This window comes from Halictus rubicundus, chromosome 2, assembly GCF_050948215.1.
Source record: "Halictus rubicundus isolate RS-2024b chromosome 2, iyHalRubi1_principal, whole genome shotgun sequence".
NCBI classification, from domain to species: Eukaryota; Metazoa; Arthropoda; class Insecta; order Hymenoptera; family Halictidae; genus Halictus; species Halictus rubicundus.
In genome coordinates, this window is record NC_135150.1 from 2,420,378 (window position 1) to 2,440,997 (window position 20,620).

At 34.0% G+C, this 20,620-nt stretch overlaps 2 protein-coding genes across 4 annotated transcripts in view; one reads left to right on the plus strand and one right to left on the minus strand.

The window, feature by feature from the left end:
* The window catches only part of Crb (cell polarity complex component crumbs), a 109,153-nt gene extending 102,110 nt beyond the window's left edge, over positions 1–7,043 (minus strand). The window contains exon 1 of one of the 2 annotated variants that reach the window (XM_076804287.1): positions 6,663–7,043. In XM_076804287.1, coding sequence (XP_076660402.1) covers positions 6,663–6,687 — 25 coding nt within the window. In that variant the 5' untranslated portion in view covers positions 6,688–7,043. The remainder of the gene's footprint in view (positions 1–6,662) is intronic. The other variant, XM_076804284.1, reaches the window with a different exon arrangement.
* A 5,001-nt stretch (positions 7,044–12,044) lies between these two features.
* LOC143363383 (uncharacterized) lies at positions 12,045–17,642 on the plus strand. Of its 2 annotated transcripts, XM_076803984.1 has the most exons (7): positions 12,045–12,425; positions 12,874–13,896; positions 13,963–14,140; positions 14,228–14,521; positions 14,790–15,032; positions 15,598–16,125; positions 16,213–17,642. In XM_076803984.1, the coding sequence occupies exons 2-7, from the start codon at positions 12,875–12,877 to the stop codon at positions 17,311–17,313; spliced, it is 3,366 nt and encodes a 1,121-aa protein (XP_076660099.1). In that variant the 5' UTR covers positions 12,045–12,425; position 12,874; the 3' UTR covers positions 17,314–17,642. The 2 variants fall into 2 exon arrangements, with proteins under 2 accessions (XP_076660099.1, XP_076660097.1); XM_076803982.1 differs by having other exon boundaries at positions 12,046–12,425; positions 15,598–17,642.
* Positions 17,643–20,620: the final 2,978 nt, after the last annotated feature.

A 20,620-nucleotide genomic window follows, 5' to 3' on the forward strand; every position in this document is an offset into this window, starting at 1 on the left:
ACCCGTCATTTTGACGGGTCCCGTAAACCTAGTGTTAATACCGAAGAAAATTTCACAATAAATGTTTAAAACTGTATAAAGATAAGAGAGAAAAAAAAGAAATTAGTACATTATTTTATAATATAACGTTCAAAAATATGTATAATACTAAATCTTTCTGTTCTCTTTGCTTATTGCTACAAATTTTGTACAGTATTATTTCAAACAAATATACAAAAAATAATCATTTGCAAGGACAGTGCTTCAGAAATACAATAGAAAAAGTAAACTACAGGGTGGTTTAGCTAAGTGTCCGATCTAAATTACTTCTAAACTATTTGGTATTCGAAAAAATGGTCGGAACGAAAGTTATATGGTTTCAAGTAAAAGTCACCTTGAGTTTCTTTATCGCAAGGAGTAAATTTATGAATTTACATAGATATGAAAAATCTCATCATTAGAGCATGGAACATACAAATGTATTAATTGTAATTGTGAACATTTCTTATAGTTTTTTATTTAGAATTTAATTCTCTCTTCTAACACAAACTTAAAATTGATCCTTTACAATAAAGAAACTCAAGGTGACCTTTATATCTCGATAAAAAAGCAAAATATAAGAGACCAATTATTACTGTATGCTACTTTCAGAACCATACAACTTTCGTTTCAACCATTTTTCATACAGCAAATAGTTTACATGTAATTTAGGTGGTGCCCGTGGCTGAATCATCCTGTACAATTGTACATTGAAATGCCTAGTCTGCGTCATCTGTCGATACGGAAAACGGTATTTATCCTTTTCGACATTTTTATTCGCGCTCATGATTTATTCCAGCGTGCCTTATTCGGATCTAATTGTTACCGGCGACACTGTGACAAAGCTGAACGCGATATGAATGCACCGTTCGAATAAAACAACTAGACTGAATCGGAGCTACGTTCGTTCTACGCTCGTCACGCACCGGCGGTCCTGAAAAAATGCAATCTTCTGGAATGTCTATGTTGCGAACTCATCGAAAGCACGTAACGCTGAAGGAGGAATCGAATGTACGCGCGGAACCGACCAGTTGAAATTACTGAAAGGTACGTCAGCTTGAAAATCTTCGCCGCAAAGAAACGGCAGTGAATTCCTTTCGAAATGGTAACGGGAAAGAATAGCGCATAAAATTTCTTCGAAACATTCATCGCATACTGATTGAAAAAAGTACATTTCATTATAAACGCAATAAAACAATTTTCTCGGGACTCTGTCTCGTGATAATTGCTTTGAAGAATTTATTGGTATCATCTGTACTTTTATATCACGTGTAAAAAGAAAATTGGAAAAATATGTGCAGCAGGATTCACGAATTAGTGCGATTTATTAGCAGCATCACGGAGAAATGAAGTTTACTTTCACATACTTTCAAAATTTGTGAAATTAGTGCACAGTATGACTGTATAATTTCAGAATAATTCCGATTAATCAGTTTAATTGTTACTGGATTTTTTATGTATATTAAAAGATTAAATTTGATATAATAATTGACCAAAAAATAAATAAATGAATAAATACAAATAAATCAATGAAATAATTTCATGAAAATGGTTTAGCAAGCATTGAACTCTACAATACAAGTTAGAGAATGCTCTGCAGCATTATAAAACCCCAACTTTATAGTACGTCATATTGCTTAGGTAAATCGATATCAAGACTGTAGATAGCAAGTTACGTGAAAATAATCTTTTTGTCAGATAAACAACACAGAAGCCATAAATTCTGGGAAAATCGAAGGACAACTTTAAACTTCTGAAAAGAAGAGTTTTAATTAAACAACTTTCGTTCTGATCCAAAACTTAGTTTTACTTGTTCGAGATGCGCATGTTAGCGTCTACGATTTACCCCGAAATAACTATAAATTACAGATGACGGCTGTCGATGACAGATTTCTACTAATAGAAATGAAAGATACTATAGATTACATTAACGTTGAATAAATATATTAAAATCGTTTGTTCTACTGGAGAATGATTTAGACAGACACACTGACACGAATAAAACCTTTTAATGGAAGGAAATGCCAATGAAAATTAATAGATTTCACAGCACTATTATTACGAATTATACGCATTTACGGTATATTTAAGTGCGGAAATCGTAATCGAACAAAAACAATAACTCTTTTTCGATTTAAATAATGTGCTTGTGTTTTCAAATTGTTCAAATATTCATACAAAAGTGGGATTGTGAAATTATTTAAATATTTAAATCAATCCAAATTTTAAAAAATTGTTATAGGATTTTCTTCAATAATTTCAACGATTTGAAATAAAACTGTCGCTTGTTACATCTCTATTACTTGGAGTAATGAAAAGTTAGAAATAATTGAGTTAAATATAAATTGTGAAGGATCATTTCAGATTTCTAAACGAAATAATATGAATGACGAAAATGAATGTTTTTACACAGATATTAAACAATTTTAGAGATTTTCAAATAAAGTTATAACATCTCAATTAACTAACTTTGCACCGCTTTGTTTGCAGTTTTCGTCGACAACAGTAGTTGCTGTGTTTAATATTAATTACATAACTGTTGTAAAAATCGAAAATACCGTGTGTAGTTTATTGTTCTTTGCATTCGCATTCTTCATAGATGACAAAACATAAAAATTTGTATTTTTCGAAATAAAAGTAAATATAATTTAAAAAATTTCGAAGTTACTTAATTAGTAAACGTATGCAAAAGAATTGTTTTCTTAATTTGAGCTTAAGGATAAATACATAATGCAGTAATGACTGGTTGGGCATTATTCCAGACTATTCGTAGGTTTTATCGTCTGTAAACTGCTCTACACAGTTAATATTGAATGGCGATACTCTGCATAATTAACAGGTCTATATAATTATTATAAAAGCCTGCCAGGAAACTAAAGAGAAAAGACAAAATAATGGATAATGTAGCGTCACTCCCGTTAACATTATCGTGCGCGCGCGCGCGCATGCACGCACGCACACGCATATCAAAAGTAATGATTGACGCTAGAAATTAAATTATAACAATTATTTATATATTAGACATTTTATTGTAACTTTATAAGAAAAATCTATTAAATATATGTTTCTCTAGTGAATATATTTGACAAGACTGTTAAAAATTATTTTTGAGCCTAGAAACTAAGAATGAAGAAGTTCTAAACTGTTTTATTTGTCGATATTAGAATTAAGAAAATAGCCGTTAATTTTTCGTTGTAAAAATATTTTAGTTTCACAAATTGAACGCGTATCAAAATAATGGAAATACGTCATTCCTGCGACAGAGGAAATGCAATTTGGATGGTCCTGATGGATGAAACTATTATTTCCATGATTTCAATAAAAGGTACGTTAATAGCAGAATAATTAAATAAATAGACAGTTCGTGTGTCAGACATGAAAATCGAGAAGTTTTGTAATGGCTCGCTAGATCTCTCGACCTAAAATTTATTGAGAATGTTTGGATAAAGTTGAAAGAAGTTTACATGACTGGAAGATAATAATGTAAATAGTTTCCAATACAGTATAAATAAAAATTGAAGACATTTAGACCATAATCGAGTAAGGAAATTATATGAAACAATCTCAAAACGCTTACTAGGATAATAGAATTACAAGAATTATATTGTGTTTCAATAAGTAAAAGAAGAAGAAGAAGAAGAAGTAGAAGAAGAGAAGGAGGAGGAGGAGGAGGAGGAGGAGGAAGAAGGAGGGAGTCTCTCTTTCTTCCATATAGTGCAATTTCTTACCTTTAACTCTAAAGCTACTATTGATAATAATCGTTTTTGCAGTAATCGTTTTGCAATAATCATTGAAATTATAAAGATGGTTCCATTGATAATGATTATAAACGTTTCTATATTCAAACACATTATAATAAAAATCGCAGAATATCTAAATAAATTCAATTGTATTATTCTTACAAGGCAACATATTCCGGCAATGTTTAGAGCTCGGTAGGTTTAGAGTTAAATGTATGACATACATCAATATGTAAAGTGTCTTATCACTGCCGCCCCTAGAGATTGCGGGTCCCAGGGCAAACCTGGCCCTGATAAAAATAATGTACATCTATACATAATATAATTGAAAAAAGTAAAAAATTGGCTGCCTCATCTATTGCAATTACATTTATGTATATTTGATCAATTGTGGAAGTGACTAACAATAAGTGTCTTATTATTTAGCCTAGCACTGTGAATTATCGGTAATTCTAGCGCGAAACGAGTCTCAAAAATTGCATTCTAGAATCGGACATTTCATGTGCAGCAACCTAATATTATTTCAAGTATTGTGTTATTTTATTTTATAATTACTTCCATGCCTGTGATCATTTCCGAAATAACGTTAGTTGAAATATTATTTTTTATTTTACATTATTTTATTATTAATTGAAATAATTATGTCAGATAAGAGTGAATTAGTTCATCAAAGTTATATCAGGTTTGAGTCCAAGTTATACTAACACCATTTGTTGTATATTATATCGAAGATTATTTCTTTTGACAAACTTCAAGTAAAAAAATATCGAAATAATATACTACTTGAAATTGCTGAGTTTTCGAATGAGTTATTATTATTTTTATTTTCAAATAACAGTATTGAGAACAACGGTGTGGAATAAGATACTTCAAATAGGTATATCTTATTTTCATTTGAAATAAAATTTACCCCGGTCTGGTGTCTGGCTACGGCGGGGAAAATTCGCATACGTCAATGAAGACGAGGCACCTGTTACAGAATCTAGCCCACTCCTGTTTCGCTGACGATAAGAACGAACGGGAAAAAGATTAACGCCAGGCACGATCGCGTCGGATCGGCTGCGGCAGGTATGACGACGAAAGCGGGGGCCCCTGTTCGACGCGGTTACTATTGTACATGTGAACGCGCAACACAGAACACACACGCGCGTGTGTCGTTCAAGGCACGCACCTGAGCGTGAAGCGAGGGGCCAACGTTAATGCACCGACGTGGCTTCCACCTGCGCTGGACGAGTCTCTCGAAATACGTTTTCCCTTTACCTGGGAATTTGTAGCCAGCTTTTTCAGTTTCACGCTCAGCGGCGCGATCTCTCGCCGCGAATTTTCGTTTGCGAGCTTCTCGCGACTGTGACGCACTGAGGCTCCGCGGCGCGCGACCAAAACTACCTTTTAATGGCCCTTGTTAATCTCGAGGATCACTTAGGTTAATTACCATTAATCGGGAGCCAAGAATTTAGAAATTGTTCCGACGCACATGCTCGCGTCCGGGTTACGGGACGACGTATCCAACGGACGCCTGTGCTTTCACGAACGAAATTATGCGTACGTGAGATGGCAAGAAAAGAAAGTGCATCAATGCACACACGCTGCTCCTCGCCGAGAGTTTTGCACTTACAATAGAGAATTGTATTGGTCAGAACCGTTGAATTTTCTGGACTGCTTGATATGTAAGGGGAGCGCGGTCAAAGAGAACCGTGAAACAACGCGAGATATGAGATTTAAAACGATCGATATTTCCACTGGTCTGGTTTACGAATGCGAGTATAATATGTATAGGCTCGGACCAGTATACGCAGTAACTTTATATGTACTCTACAGTGTCGTCTTGATTTTCCACGCGTAGACAAGCTTCGTTTGTCACACAACCGTTCTTGGTTATTTTTTGAGGCACCTCGTAGTCAGTGTCGCCAGATCAAGACTTGTACCCCCATTCTAATTTCCCCTTCTACCGTGCCAGGTCTACCACGTTTCCGCCGCGGTTCGGTCACGTGACGCGTTTCGTCTGTATCGTCCATACTCCGGTACTGGTACAGAGAGGGTAACTTTTTCTCCACAATTCGTGCTCCCTCCCCTCATCTGGCAACACTGCTCATAGATCGATCCTCGAGCAAAGTGTGGGATGATCGTGTAAGACTCCATGGGGGGTCGTTGCACTAACGCTATCGATCCTTTCGATACCTAGTTTTAATTCGTTTGCCCGTAATGTATGACAACAAACGATTCGGTAGCTCGGCTCCAATGGTCGAGGACCAAGAAAACCGTTAGAGTCCGAGCGACTATAGACGGTTTCAATGCGATAGAAAAATCGATTTCATTTTACACGAACTTTACATTTGTTCGTGAAAAAAGAAGCGGATAATCGTAGTCGCGCCTCGACGGTAACGCTTCCTCGAGAAATCTCAAATCAGCGTTCAGTTTGAAAATAAAAAGAAAAAGTTTCGAAACACTGGCAGGAATATTGCCGATCTTCTGTGACACAGAACGACGTTTATTTTAGACTATCCTAGTATATACGGACATATAACAGTACTTCAGGTAGAGTCTACCAGGTAGACGATCAGGTGTGCGGAACGGTTTGGCAAGACGGCCTGGCGTCCCCACCTGTCACGAATTCTACGCTACCGAATGTACAATCGTTCCCGTAGATCCTTATATACACAAATTTGAACGGTAGTCCGCCGTAGAAATCTGGAAAACCTTCCCGAATCGACAATTGAAAAGATTCGGTGAATCGATGCTCGAACATCGATCGGTGGCACCGTTCGATCCGACGAGGACGAACGGGGCTTGCGTTCACGTGCTGGATCTTGGATCACGGAGTTTGCAAAAGTGGGCATAGAGAAACAAGGAGCAAGAACGACACGCGAATGGCGAACTTGCTTGGGACTTGGGACCTTTACTCACCTGCCACAACGTATCGCGCCCGCATTTTCGTCGACCGGTCTAGAGATCTGCAGTCGAGCTCGAGGACACCCGCACTTCACGGCGTCTCTTGTTGCACGTTCACTCAGGAGACATTCTCGGTCACCGCATTTGTTTCCCCGTTCCTTTTTCCGTTTCACGTTTAAATCGGCAATATATCCACGCTTTTCCTTTCCATACACTGTACGAAACCCGGTTCTATGCGTTTCGCTTCCTTCGCCGTAACAAATCCACCCGCGCTACTACGACCGCCAATAAACACACACTGAACGAGACTGCGGCTCTTCTGGAGAACGTCGCTCGCTATTGTGCTGTCTCCCTCCTCCGAGTCGAGTCACCTTTGCAGCGGCACTGGCCGGCTACGGCCCTGTCTCGTTACCAACACCGGCTGGATTGCTTCTATGTCTATCTTTCTCTTGATCGTGCTGCCAGGTGCGGATCAACGGATCGCGATTCAGGTATTCTGAAGGTCCCTCCAACGCGACGGAACGCTTCGACTACAGAATTCCCCGTATTGCTACTTTCCGGGAATTATGCAAATCTATAATTTTAAATTAAATATATTTGTACAATCGGAAGGCTTGCAGACAAACTGCGTCAGTTTAAAAAATGATTTCCGCCACATCTTTCAAACATATAAACCGAACAAAATTACATTATAAACACATCAAATTATAGAAAAAGTAAGGTGATGTGTCTAAACATACAAAAGGAAAAACGTTAGTATACTTTAAATTCGTGACTTAAAATTTTGCTCTATTTATTCAACGGAGCAGTCTGTCAAGTTACTACATTTTATTACTTTTTCAAATATTGGCTATTGTTTGTACCCGCTCTAGCAACATATGCGGAAAGTGGATGCTAATGTTTCAAATGGATGTGTAACAATGTATCAGAAATTAAAGGAAGAATAAAATATTTTGCAACGTGACGTTTGATTAGATGACATTCAGAATTGTATAATCAAGATTCGAACTTGGGCTATTTCAATAATTTTACCGTTAACCGGTCATGGTTATCCGGAGAGGTAAGAGTCCTGAGTTTCCAAATATTTTTTTGACAGAGCATAACAAGTTGATATCATAAGCAATTTCTACATATATATATAGTGTAATTCTCAATTAATGTATAAATTTGTATTACTATACAGAAAAATAATATGACATTCAAATACACGATGGCTACAATGGGTTTTCCGATCATTCTGTCCTCTATTGGTTTCGATAAGTCCTAAATAGATACTATTGCATTTTACCGACTGGTTTTTAAACTTGTAAATTTAAATATATTTTCTCTAAAATAATAAAAATAGTTATGATCTCTTAATTTGTATTACGTACTTGGAAATCAATAATTCTTTATTTTGTAATCGATAACAGAGGAATATTAACAAATTAAGTGAGATATTTAATACAAATTCAATAAACTATATATTCGCTATTACATTTACGTATTGTATTCTTTAACAAGTACCGAATGTGGCATGCGAACCTCGGAAATGGTTTTTATGATGCCCTACATTGCATGAGCTGTTTAAAAAAAGAACCTTTCACAGAACACAAGGACTATTCATGAATATTCTTTTATTTAATTTTAATAATAATGACGTGATATAACAAAATATTTTGTTATTCTCCTTTAAACTCTAGTGGTACTCAAGGCAAATGTTGCTGGTTCTACAAAACCGGAATGTAATAACATAAATATATTATGTAAATATCTCGTCGGTGTCTGTGGTCATAACATCACAGACACAACCACCGACGAGATGTATATAAAGACTGCCAGCCCCCGTGGGTGCCAGGTGGGTGCTGGGATCGGTCGGTAACGGCCCCAATGTCGAGATACTCTCGTCGGTTGTGGAACTAAGAAAGTGGAACTATCACTGATCTCAAATACCAACTTCGCTAAACATGCCGCGCTCGCTACCTAAATAGAACATTTGCTCGTGAATTACGGAAGAAACGTCAGTGACATAGGCAATAAATAACGTATAATGCGTAGAATGAAAATAATTATTTTTTATTGTATAATTTCATTACACTCTGATTGCCTTCTTATTTTCCATATTGTTCACCATCGTAATCATTATTTTATAATCGATAGTTTATAGGTGAAATTAATTAATTTGGAAATTATTGCGATATTTATAAAATAATGATTATTCAATAACATATATTCTGTAATAGTTATAGAATTAAAAAAAAAGAATAAATACAATATACAAGTAATGACAAAATTCAATCGTTCTTATTGTGATCCGTAGTAACAAACAGAAAATTAATTTTTTTACTTATTTATCCGACAATACCACTTCTAATGCTCGACTGCATTGATTGCAATTATTCAAGTAGAGGTAGTAACGAAATAAAATTGTTAAGTAATGAAACTATCTTTCGACGGCTCTTATCCATATAATGCTATTTGGAGGCAGTATTATTGCTATTTGTACAAACGCACAGATACACAGATTCTTATATCTTGCAATGCACGTTGTTTTTTTCTCCGTCAACCGATTTCGATGAAATTTTCAGTATGTGTATCACTAACATAGAGGAAAAGACACATATTTTAAATTTTTATTGCGAATTTAAATAAAAAATTTTGAAAAGTGTCCAAGTCATTTTAAGTTTTAATTATAATCGTATTTTTTGCTATTTTTTATACCTTATAATATTGTTTCTTTACATTTTATATTTTTTATATTTTATAAGCAATAAACTTTATGTATAATCAATAATTGTATTGTTAAATTTCATTTTTTGTGAGTAATTGTCAATATATATACATTAGTAACCACATCTAGACTTTTGCCCGAAATTCGGCAATTTGTCCGCACTGTGCAACGCGGCGAAAAGCGAGCAGTCGAACTCGAGGCGAGGACTCACCGCGTCTCTTTCTTTTCATACGCTGTCCTTCGCGTCCGAAACTTCAATCGTTCATTACACAAGTAATTATCATCGGAATTATATCACATTTGGTTTCATTTTTACCAGAAAAATGCCACGAATATGTTGGTAAAAGTTTTATAAAAAAATAACAAAAAATAAAGAAGTTTTGTAATTGGATTAGTAGTGGTCTTCTGGTCTCACACCGATATAGCCGACAATGTGTAGCCCACTCCTCGACGACGCGACGACGGTTCTCCAGTTTCGCTGTCTGCTTCTCCGTGCAACATTATATCGGAGACGGATATTCTCTCCGTTTGAATACCAGTCATTTTGGTGTGCCATAGGTTTCTTATGGCAGAGTTGGGCAAAATATTTATCTAAATAAAAATTTCGAATAACCAATAAAAGATAAAAAAATTTTTATTCGTTATTCGAAGGTTCGAATAAAAAAAGTATCTTTATTCGACGAGTATCGAATAAATAATTTTATCCGACGAAAAAAGATAATTCTTTTTATTCGAAGCGGATTTATTCGAACTTCGAATAATTTTTTCATCTTTTATCTGTATCTTTTATTCGAAGGCTTCGAATAAAGCTTCGAATAACTTTTGCCGAGCGCCGAGCTTCAAAGACCCAGCGATGACAGACGACATACAATGTAAGCGGATGGAGAATCGCGCACGAATGAAAGTTTAAACTTCTAGATTTTTCAATATATCCTCATAAAATTGTGACGAACGAATGGAGGGGATTTTCCTGATGAAAATGAGGCCAAATTCGAGTATAATCGAACAAGTTTCACTGATACGTAATGTTACGATAAAAATTACAATCTCATTAAAGACAGTCCAAATGATGTCGTGTTTGGACTCATTTTGATCGGGGTAAGCTGTACAACTCATTCGTATTAACAATAATGTTCTGATTAAAAACATAAAAGCATAAATTGCCAATAATGCTCGATTCTCCATCTGCTTACATTGTAGGCTGTTGGTCGGTCGCTGGTCTTTGAAGTTCCGAGCTCGTAGCGTCGCCAGGTATCGGTGTGAAACAACTACCAATCCAATTGCAAAACTTCTTTATTTTTCATTACTTTTTTATGGGACTTGCGGCAAGTAATTCGTGGCATTCTTCTGATTAAAATGACACTAAACACGGTACAAATGGGACTGTATTTAGTATTTTTATCCGTAGATTTATTCGAAGGTTTCGAATAAATCTTCGGATAACTTTTGCCAGCTCGACGAATAAAGGGCGACGAAGCCCGACGAGGACCGACGAGCGCCGAACCTCGAAGACCAAGCGACTGCCAAACGGCATACAATGTAAACGGATGGAGGATCGAGCATTATTAGCAATTTATGCTGTTATGTTTTTAATCAGAGCAATATTGTTACTACGAATGAGTTTTAGAGCTTATCCCGATCGAAATGAGTCCAAACACGACACCATTTGGACTGTCTTTAATGAAATTGTAATTTGTATCGTAACATTACGTATCAATGAAACTTGTTCGATTATACTCGAATTTGACCACATTTTCATAAGAAAAATTCCCTCCATTCGCTCGTCACAATTTTATGAGGATATATTGATAAATCTAAAAGTTTAAACTTTCATTCGTGCGCGATTCTCCATCCGCTTACATTGTATGTCATTTGTCGTCGCTGGGTCTTTGAATGTCGGCGCTCGGTAAAAGTAATTCGAAGATTTATTAGAAGCCTTCGAATAGAAAATACAGATAAAAGATGAAAAAACTATTCGAAGTTCGAAGAAATCCACTTCGAATAAAAAAAATTATCTTTTTTCGTCGGATAAATTTTCGTCGAATAAAATTATTTATTCGATACTCGTCGAATAAAGATACTTTTTTTATTCGAACCTTCGAATAAGGAAATAAAAATTTTTTTATCTTTTATTCGTTATTCGAAATTTTTATTTAGATAAATATTTTGCCCAACTCTGGTCGGAGAATGTAACATTTGATAATCGATATGGGTCCGTGATGATTCACCTTCTCAACGACGAGAATTTCCTTAGTGGTCTTCTGCACCGACGAAATACCGTCGTTGGCCTTCTGTTTCTTACTCCAGCCAAATTTTATCCTAGAGGGCGGTAGAAAACACCGCATTTTTCGAGCGACACATTCTCCCGTAAGGCTGGCAGTCTTTATATATATCTCGTCGGTGGTGAGACACAAAACCCCATATGATGTAGGTTCTGTTCCATGCTAGAGCGTTAAAACTGAAAACGGTGGAGACATTGAAATCCCGGACGTGAGCACTTTAATTTCTTCTCTGTTAATAACGAAAAAATAGTAACAAATGAAATGAGACGTTTAATTAAAATTTTCTACGTTTTATTCTATGAAATTGAAGTATTTCTTTAAGCAATAAAAAAAGAATTAAATACAACGTGCATATGCAAATTTTATTGAGCAATATTCATTCAAATACGTAATAATTGATCGCAGTTTAATTTATCAAGAGTTGTTTTATCATCTTTCCATTTTCATGTCCCACCCTCCTAATTTCTTTATATTTCCGGTTCCGGTCTCCCGGTTTCTCTTTGACAAGCCAATTTATTTATAGAGTTTTGGCAGGTCAAACTATTCTGTGCATAGAAAACAAAAATTGTTGTGTTACGATAGGAACGTAACGTGTAACATTTATATTCAATTTAAGTGTAACAGAAAGTGAAATTACTTCAGTGTTGATCGAAAGTGAGATTTTTCGCTCATATTATCTAGTATTCGCGTCATGGTTGCTATGAAAATGTCAGCTCAGTGGTGATTCATTCTCTCATTAGTTGGCTTTTCGTCTGTTTTTAGCAGTATATTCTGCTCAACGAGCAGGTGAGTTGGATGGTTAATTGTCATTAAATTTTAATTTTTAATAAATCACTTCAACCGAGGATATTCGTTTCCACGTAATGTTTATATATATGTATATATACATTGAAAAGTTTAGAAAGGGTTGACTAGGTTAGGAGTAAATATTTTTATTTCAGAATTATTATACATAAAAAATGTTACGTCTACATTAAAGATATCGGAAGATATCGTTTAACGTTTTCAATTATAAATTATAGTAATTGTCTATCTACATTAGTCATTCAATGTTATAAATGTAGTAACAGTGTCATCAAGAAATTATTCACATTTATTCACACATATATTAAGTACTTACTCTGTACTCATCACTTGTTAGCGTACACAATTTTAAACAATTCTATTTTTTCATTTGCAAAAATATTTTTTGAATACTTATTTCTCGCATGCATTAAATGTATTTTGTATTCAGGATGATGGAGGAACCACTGAATCAAGCTGCCTCACCGACTGGTGATAGCAATTGTTCAGGAAGCGAAGAAATAAATTCAGCAACCATAGTGACTTTAGATGAAAGATTATTGGATATTAATACACGCCACTCTTTAAGTGTTCTTAGGACGCCACCAACTAAGAAGGCGAAGAGAGTGAGATTTTTTCGAAATGGAGATAAATTTTATACTGGTATTGTAATGGCAGTGACTCCAGAAAGATATCGTAGTTTTGATAGCTTAGCTTCAGATTTAACAAGAGCTTTAATATCAAGCGTTACCTTACCCAATGGTGTTAGGGCAATTTATACTATGGATGGACGAAAAGTTCAAAGTATCAACGACTTGGAAGATGGTAAATGTTATGTAGTTTCTGGACAAGGAGAAATTTTTAAGAAAGTCGAATATTCGTCTACGAAAGTGAGGAGGGGTAATTCTTTATCTGGTTTACCACAATCTCCAGCAGGAACTGGGAGACAAATAAGTGCTATACCATTATGTGTTAAAGCAAGAATAATTACATTAATTCGACATGGCACAAAACCACGTAAAGTTGTGCGTCTTTTATTAAATAAGAGAAATGCTCCAAGCTTAGAACATGCAATGGAAGCAATTACGGATGCAGTTAAATTAGATACTGGAGCAGTGAGAAAAGTTTATACGCTATCAGGTCAACAAGTTAACTCATTGGAACAATTTTTTGAAAATGATGATATCTTTGTGGCTTACGGACCTGAGAAAGCAAACCAAGAAGATTTTGAATTAGATTTTGAAGAATCTAAAAATGTCCAAAGTTTTAGAAGATGTCCGTGGACATCAAAAAGACAAAGTGGTCCAATGCCTAGAATGCCTCGTAAATCTGGAAAGAAGATGCTTACAACACCACAAGTGCGTACACCTAGCCCTTCTTCGTTGATTTTACCACAACCATTACGTTTACATTATACAGTTGGTCATGTAATTGGAGATGGTAATTTTGCAGTTGTCAGGCATTGCATTCATAAGTAAGTACTTTAATAATTTATACATGATTAAGACTATTCGAAACACTACCGACAAATATTGCGTAGATCTTCAGGTGCAGAATACGCAATGAAAATTGTAGATAAGTATAAGTGCCAGGGTAAAGAAACAATGTTGGCAAGTGAAGTGACAATTTTACGACAAGTTTGTCATCCAAATGTTATTAGTTTGATCGCAGAACAAGAAACAGCGGACCAATTGTTTTTAGTCATGGAACTTGTAAAGGTGCACATGTTTAACAAAACTTTATAGTTTAGATTTTGATAGTTAAAACATAATTTGTAATATGGTTGTGTTTATACTTTATTTTAGGGAGGAGATTTATTCGATGCTCTCGCTGCAGTAACAAAATTCTCTGAAGCTGAAGCCAGTGTAATGACTGGACACTTAACATCTGCCTTAGCTTATTTACATTCGCATCATATAGTTCACCGTGATGTTAAACCTGAGAATCTTTTAGTAGAAATGGAGGGCAGTCATGTAAGATGTCTCAAATTAGGTGATTTTGGATTAGCTCAAGTAGTAAGGGAGCCATTGTATACAGTATGTGGTACACCCACATATGTAGCACCAGAAATTTTGGCAGAAACTGGATATGGATTAAAGGTATGAAGATCTTAAGAAAGATATCTTTTTTTAGTTAAAATGAGATATAATAATTGATAGAGGTGTGTGAGAACCCGAAAATGAATATATCTCGAATATTCTTGAGAATCCCGAAGATTCTCGGTAATCCCGATATATTTGAGAATCCCGACATTTTCGAGGCTCTGACTCGTTTCGACTCGATGCCTTCCCTACCTGTCCCAACCATCGGGTACCCGACATTTTCCGATACTCTCACACTCTAATAATTGATTTCAAATTTGTTTAGATTGACATATGGGCAGCTGGTGTAATACTCTATATTCTACTTTGTGGTTTTCCACCATTCGTGTCGCCTGAAAATGAACAGGAAGAACTATTTGAACGTATTCTAAGTGGTTATTATGAATTCACGTCCCCGTATTGGGATAATATATCAGATTCTGCCAAACAGTTGATTTCAAATATGCTCCAAGCACAGCCCGAATTGAGATTCACTGCCGAAGATGTACTGGATCATCCATGGCTAGCGGTAACTGTCATTATCTATTATCTTATCACATATCCCCCCCTTCTGTTCTCCTGCATGGCTTATTTATCATTTTGTTAACACATTCAGTCCTGGTGATGGTTTAAGTGTAAACCGTCATGAAGATACAAAGATGTTGCGCGTTGTAGCCGACCTTGAGTGCTGAAACAGTAAAGAACACTGCCGTGACATCAATCGGTATCGATTTCCTTGTTCACAATATCGCTTTTCTCATGTTCGAACTGTAAATCCAGGATTAAACGTGTTAGAAGTAACAGAATAAAAATGATCTCTTTGCAGTAGTTACGGTGGATTTATTTGTTTAACTTCAATATAGATGATAGATGTTGGTTATGACTATTTTCTTATTAATTTGCTTATTAGTTTCACATAGTCTTTTAAATTATGAGTTAGCTACATATCTCTGCCATATAGAATAATATGCTCACCTATTATATGGCTTTGTCCTTCGCTATTTGAACACGTTGCTAGGAAGGCTTCTGTAGTGGTTTGCTGTATCTGTAGCAGTGCTTTTTTTTTCTTTTGTCCCGCCTCTGTATATCAACAGAGCTTTCTAGGAGGCGAGCAGACCACAGCATCAACCCCTACCAACCCGTCGGAGCAACACTGGAATCAGCAGTGTAAGCCGATAAGAGTTGCAACTGATTTTGAGTTTGACTACAAGAATCTAATACAGGACGGCAGTTCACAAGATGATATTGATGGCACAACTGATAACAGACATGGCAGACCAAATATCAGAAGCAAGTGGAATGATATTTTGTCGTCGTTAGAACCAGGAAGTATTAATTCGCATGGTATTATCGATCAAGATCAAAATTTTGATCTCGATGAAACGAATTTTAATAATGGAAATCCAAGTGACGACGAACCCATGTCTTTCAGTGCAGACGGTTTACAAGATATTCATGATCTTAGTCAGACTATGAATAATCTTATAAACGATTTAAATGAGAAACAAATTCAAGAGTATCATTTAAAATCGTCAAACAGTGAAACTTCATCCTTAAACAGTATTTCCGAAAACGCAATGTTAATAAGCGGTTATCATAATGCAACAACGGTTCAAACCAATGTGAGTTGTGACAAAAATCCAATTAAAGAAAATATGTATTCCTTCAAAGAAAGAAATTCTCCTAGTGAAATTAATTCTACTATACAGTATATGCAGGAAATATCAACCAATAGTAATGTGGACACATTTGAAACACCTAAATCTGTTAATTCAAATGTTAATAAAAAAAAGTGGCGGCAAAAATATCTTTACGAAAACTTAATACGTCCTGATAAGATTAATTTAAAACTCGAGTGTGACGATATGAAAAATTGCAATGTACTTTTATCCTCGACTACTAGTTCGACTGGTAGTTCCACTAATGATATAGAAACATCAGACAGCTTTGTCAACATTCAGTTTGCACAATTAACACAAGAACAAAGGTCAAGTTCAACTCAAAGTATGGAGTCAACTGATAGTTTTGAAAATATTTGTTTTTCTTACAAGGAACCAAAGAATGATAACACGAGTGATACAAATGATAATGATTTTGCGAATGAAGACTTACAACTGAACATTTCTTCCTTAACAAACCAAAATAAGTCAGCAACCAAAATATTACACACGCCAAGAACATTAAAAATTAATATTTCAGAAGTTTCGAAAACGCAGAATCTTGTAAACAATAAAAAAAGTTCAATGAAAACTCCGGAATCATCAAAATTCACGAAAAATGAGGTGAAACTTCGACGTGAAAAATGTACACCAAAAAATGTTACAGATTCGAGGATACCAACAAGAAATAAAAGATTTAGTTGTTTCTTACCATCTTCAACGAAAAAGGAGGCTGGGTCTGTTTTAGTTAACGATAAATTACTTCCGGCTTCTGGCAGAATAAGTCGAAAGTTTAGTTCTATTGATGAATTGCGAGATGAGAAGCAAACAGTGACAGAAAAAACGAAAAGGTTCAGTTTATATTATACTCCACAGCCTTTGCGGAAAAATTATGAAAGTGACATAAAAGCTGGGAAAAGTGTGTGTAAGAATATCGTAACAAGTCGCGGCGATCGACAAAGTAATGGGAAAACTTTGGAGGCGAGTAGAAAGAAAGAAGAAGGTTCAGAACTCGGTGAAAAGAATACCGTAAAAAGTCGAAGGTCAGTTATAGATAATACAACACCCACCACAAGAAGTAAATCTACTAAGCAGAATGCCCACGTCAGATCTACAGCAAATCCTACCATAACGATCAGTAGATCTAAATGATCGTAATTAGCTATATATTTATATATCGAGAGTTAATTTTTAATTGTCGACGCGGGACTAATCCGTCAAAATAGTCCAAAGTTATGATAACTATTTTAATGTAAGTTCAAAGTCGATTTAACCAAGGGAGTGGCGCCATTTGTTCTTGAATTCTCGAAATATTGATGTGAGAGTCAATGATTCAGATTAGAACATGTGGGCTTCGCACATAAACGAGACATGCCAAATGCATTTAGGTAGTTTATTCCATATTTGATATATATTATTGTACGTAGTACAGGTATCGAACTAAACTAGGTAGTAGACAAATATGCTTCGTTTTTCGACAAGACGCGAGCGAACAGTGAAACATAAATTGTAGCTGAATGAAATTGTATTAACAATGCACAAAACCTTCGTGGCAAGTGACAGAGGGCGACAGTGCGAACGATTATGCGTAACATTTGCGTAGCTTGTTAAATATACTTGCTCAAAACTAATTCGACTAATGTTAGAGTACATATTTTTGTAAAATATTGTGCGTGATGTTATAAGAGCAATATATGAAGAATCGTGATAATTAGATCAGGACATCCTAGAAAACTTAATGTTGAATATGAGAACAGACGGAGGATTAATTCGTCGCGTATCACTTCTCACATAAGAATATTTTTGTAGAAATTATGTGCTGCACAGGATACTTCATACTCGCCTTTCTCCCTTTGTCGCTTGAGTATACTTTTAAGGTTACCCCCGCTACAATTTCCATATTTTTTAATGCAATCGATACTACTTACTATTAGAATGTACATATAATTAAGATAACAGATAAGAGATTCATAAAATCTTATTTAAGTATTATCACATCTATTCATTTTCATAATTTTTAATTTGCATATCGCGCGCAAAATAATGTAATTTATCAAAAAATTTCTTACTAGAATCGATTCGTATCTAGGGAAAACAATTAATGTACTTTTTTTATCATAAGCACAATTCACTCGCAAGTGCGTGTACGATATAAGCGTAGTTTATAGAAATTTAAAAGTGATTTACGCCAAATATAGAAACCTATTTCCTATTTATACTATTACGTGTATAATGTATTTACTGTATTGAAAAAAACTCGCGATATTCTTTGTTGCTATCTTTGTCTGCACTTATTTTATTTCTCTTGTAACTTTCGATGTAATCGTGATGTCGCGTACACTTTTTACTTGGCTGTAAATCATCTGTATTTGATTTATTTCTTTAAGGAGAATTGATTAAAAGACGAGTATGACAAAAGCCGTTGTGAAGTATTTTGATTCATAATTGTCACAAGAATTCATTTTCAACATTTGTTTAGAATTTTTGTGTTTGCTAAGATAAATTTACTCATTTATTTTATTCATAAAACAAAAGACATTTTGAAATTTTATTTACCATTGTTAACATTCTACTTTTAATAAAAAATATTTTCCATTTTATTTAATTTACGTTGCATTGGGCTGTTTCTTTGTCTGCTGTGTTTAATTTATCTAATTGTAGAAATTAGTAAATGTGTTAGCTGCATATGTAAAATTTCGTAAAAAGAATTATTTCTTTACATATGTAATATGAAGGCAGTAGTTTAATATTTGGAGTAATGATTTGAAGCTGAATTAGTTTCGATGTATTGAGTATTAGATGTTTCTCATATGTATGCATAAATTGTACCAAAAAGTATTCCAAATGTTGTTCATATATGTTTATATACGCGAGACGTAGGTAATTTTTAAAGTCTTGAAAAATTGCTTTTTTTTTAAATCTATAATTAATAAAATTTAATTTACTAGAATGAAATATAACAATTTAAAACTAAAGTTTGAGTTTCTATTTGGTGACAAATTATTAAATTGGTTACTGTAATTGCCATTTTAAGTGGCGACGGTATTACCGTTTGTCTTTCAGTTCTTTCAGTCTAATAGAATGATGATTTTTTGTTAAGATTTAAAAAAAAATTTGTAGCTTAAATTGGTTAAAGACTACATTAAATTGTTAATATTTTATAGTACCAAATTATTGTGAATTACACGATATCGAGAATTTTTGTGTAGAATAAAAAGAGTTCAAAAAATTAAGTTTTTGTTTATGTATATTCAAAATTTTTATGTTGTGGTTCGCATTATTTCTCATAGTAATATTTATATTCAAAATTCCTTCGTTCAGATAAAATAACAAATATCGAAGAATAACGTATTAAAATTTAAATCTGCGTATCGGAGAAAATGTTTATGTTTGATTGCTTCACTAAATCAAGTTTGGAAAAAAATAATTATTTAAAAAATTTATTGATATGTTAATTTATGTACATTACACAATCGTTTTACCAATCACGATGTGAAATACTATTGAATTTTAAAAAATATATAAACATTTAAAATTTCCTTAAGATATTTAAAGCTATTGATGGTCTCTGTTGCAAATATAATTTATAATGATCGAATAAAATAATTGAAATTACAGATTTATAAAAGATTTTGTTGCATAAATAAGTAGAGGCAAAATGAAACAAAAAATTTCCATTACATAAAAGAAATTGTGAAGTCGGAATGTTGAAAAATTAATAGTGACATTTTAAATGTTACGTTTAAATCATGAATAGTTTTAACAATCTGAAAACGGGTAAAACAAAATATTAGGTATTAAAATGATATCTCTAATCACAGAATCGAATAAATAAAAATTTTTATAAATTGGAGCAGGAATTGATTCTGGAAAAATTTGATGAGAGATAACAACATGATTGTAACTTATTTTGAATAATTGATTAGATTGATCAATAATGGAACGTCGATTACTATTTATACCTGTAGTATTATAGATTTGTATGTTATAATGATTAAAAAGTTTAACTTTTCCCTTAAACAATACAGTTCGCATGTTTTTTTTATTGCAGTTTAATTTACAATAAAGCAAGGAATAAATAATATAAGACAAGATTATTTATATAATATAATTTGCGCTAAAAATGGTTATAATTCGTTAGTAAAGTCGTTGTTCGTTAAAATTCATTTTGATTCATTTATCTTCCGTTTTTAACCATATCGTAGAGGAAATGAAGTATTTCTACATATTTTGCATTTACTTTAATTGTCTTATAAATACTTGTTGATTTTTTTTTTTAGTTAATTATCTTTGAAAACCATTTATGGTTTATAGTGGATTAATATTTATTTAGTATATCTTCATTACAATACTTCAACTTGATTTACTTTACTATAATTTGTCATAAACTTATTTATTAATTGTTATGTTAATATCATTTGTATGCAATATATTAGACACATGTATAACATTCATGCTT